Genomic DNA, 2,501 nt, shown 5'->3' with positions numbered 1-2,501 from the left:
CTGGTGCTGGAAAAGCAGGAAAAGTATGACGGCCATCAGCAGTTCTTTGCCATTGTGCAGCTGATTGGCACAAGAAAGCAGGCAGAGAACTTTGCCTATAGATTGGAGCTGAACGGGCACAGGCGGCGGCTCACTTGGGAGGCCACACCACGCTCCATCCATGAGGGCATCGCCACCGCCATCATGAACAGTGACTGCCTGGTATTTGACACCTCTATTGCCCAGCTGTTTGCCGAGAATGGCAACCTGGGCATTAATGTCACCATATCTATGTGCTGAGGACTGTCACAGACACACGCACACCTAGGCATAAGCATACTCTCAAACATTTCACACCACGGGACACCTTGAGTTGTACTTTGGGGAGGGGGGAGGGGGGGGGACGATATCTGACCGAGGGAACCTTCGCTGTTGTACGTTCCAAGTAACTGATAGAACTGACATTTCATCAGTTGGAGCTTGGCACGTCCAACCGGACATTATTCCTGGGTTTTCAATTTTATGCTACAATATTATTGTCGTTATTATTATTATTATTATTATTATTATTATTATTATTATTATTATATAAGTTAAAAGATAAAGTAATGTATTCTGCATTTTTGAGAGCAAATGACCTTGAAGATGGAGAAAAGGGCCTTGTGAAGCGGATTTTCGCACGTGGCTTTGTTCGTGAAGATGGGTGAAGGAATGGTGCAGTAGGATGGAGAGTTGGGTTTTGCGATAGCCTCTTGGGTGGGGTTTGCTCGAAAGATTACAAATCATCCCTAGATTTTGATGTTACTCCTCCCCTTTACCCCCCTCTCCCCCCATCCCCCCTCCCCCGGGTGGATTTTTAGTTCAAATGAAACACTAACTTTTTAAGTTGTTTCCACTGTTGTAGATTTTATTAAAGTTTTGTTATTCCTTCTTCCGACTCCCACCGCCACCCTTGGAAAAGATGCTGGTACTCCATGCATGATCACTGACTGAGACTTGACGCATCCAGATTTCATCTGAGAATCTGAGTCGTTTTAATATAAATTAACTGCAGTGTTTCCAAGGGGGTTTTTCCTCCGTAGGAGGGGATGTTGAGGGACAGATTCTGTATGGACCTGATGTCACCACATCAGGCTTGAAGTCCTCACATAATGCCCCATCCCTCTTAGATGTCAAGCTTCTTCTCCGTTAGCCTACTTTTTTCTGAACAGGTGCTACTTGACAGCAGACTTGCGCCTGTGAATGTTGAGTCATTTGATTGAAAACAGTTAACAGAACGGATTCTGCTTCCATTGTGCAGCGAGCATGAGGCCATTGTAAGGTATACAAATATGTTGTCTCAGTCTTCGTCTGGAAATAGTGATCTAGTGATCTCTTCAAATGCAGGGGACAAGGCTGTACTGAATATCAGACCAGAAACGAGGGCAATTTCTACAGTTATTATTGAGATTATTGTTATCATTTTGTAATGACTTACGAGAAAAAGGAATGAAAAGGCTGTTGTAACATTGTGGCTAATCTTCAGTGTTTGTATATAGTGTTGTTCTTCAGAAGACCTCATGTCTTTTGTTCTCTTTTTGTAAGTACAGAATTTTTTTTTTCCCCGTATGTCTGTCTTTCTGTTTTTGTGAGGAGTGGCCGAAGCAAAAGCCAAACATCTCTGTGGATACATTGTACTGTTGCTGGTCCTGATCTGTTTTTATTTTGTTTTAATGTTTGTTTTTGTTTTGTTCTATTTTGCCATTAAATAAATCTATCTTTTTCATACCTTTTTGTGTCTTGCTATCTGATTAAATAATTTATTTTGGCATTTTTATTGAAGCCTTGCAGGATTCAGAACTCAGCCGCACAGATGAAGAATCTCATGCAAGACCGTAAGTGCACTGGTTTCTGTTTCATGCTGCAGAAAAACAGAACAATGAAATCTTTTGTTGTTCCTGGAACAGTGACTTTGAAGTGGACATGGTTTTTATTTTCCTTTTGATTTTAATAGCATGTCTCTTTTTTTTTTTTTTTTTTTTTTTGCATTGTGTGTTGTGCAGTTGCACAAGCGAGGCGTAGTAAGACTTTGAATTTAAGGTGTGTTGAATGTGGCATCAAGCTAATCCCACTGAACTTGTGGAGGAATCAGAGCCTGCAGAGTCACTGGCCTCCCTAGATCGTGGGGCATCTCTGAATATGCCTGCCGTTCACACTTTTGCTTCTCACATGAGTAAATTAGGTCGAAGATTTAAGACTAGGAGAAACCTGGTGTTTCACAATTGCTCAGCCGGGCAACCCAGCCTGGCTAAACAGCCACGGCTACAGAATCAACCCTTCTGGCTTTGGAAGTTGAGCATATTACAAAATCATTTTAATCTAGATATTTACTATTTCCCTTCATGTACTGTACTAGCAACCAATCAAACTGGTTCTATACTAATCCCAGAGTGAAATACCAAACCAGATGTCATCATTGAGAGCGCAGACAACTGAATTTAATGATCATCAATATAGACACAAATTGAAGAGCCAACTGCAGA

At 41.6% G+C, this 2,501-nt stretch overlaps 1 protein-coding gene across 3 annotated transcripts in view; it reads left to right on the top strand.

Moving 5' to 3' along the window:
- Window positions 1–1,746, top strand: part of siah1 (siah E3 ubiquitin protein ligase 1) — a 24,313-nt gene extending 22,567 nt beyond the window's left edge. For all 3 annotated transcript variants that reach the window (XM_017691370.2, XM_017691379.2, XM_017691360.2), the window contains one exon: window positions 1–1,746. This exon is cut by the window's left edge and continues 572 nt beyond it. In XM_017691370.2, coding sequence (XP_017546859.1) covers window positions 1–279 — 279 coding nt within the window. In that variant the 3' untranslated portion in view covers window positions 280–1,746.
- The last annotated feature ends 755 nt before the right edge of the window (window positions 1,747–2,501 follow it).

This window comes from Pygocentrus nattereri, chromosome 7 (genome assembly GCF_015220715.1).
Source record: "Pygocentrus nattereri isolate fPygNat1 chromosome 7, fPygNat1.pri, whole genome shotgun sequence".
Classification (NCBI taxonomy): domain Eukaryota; kingdom Metazoa; phylum Chordata; class Actinopteri; order Characiformes; family Serrasalmidae; genus Pygocentrus; species Pygocentrus nattereri.
Note: the sequence above shows the minus strand (reverse complement) of the source record. Positions and strands in the feature narration are given on the sequence as shown.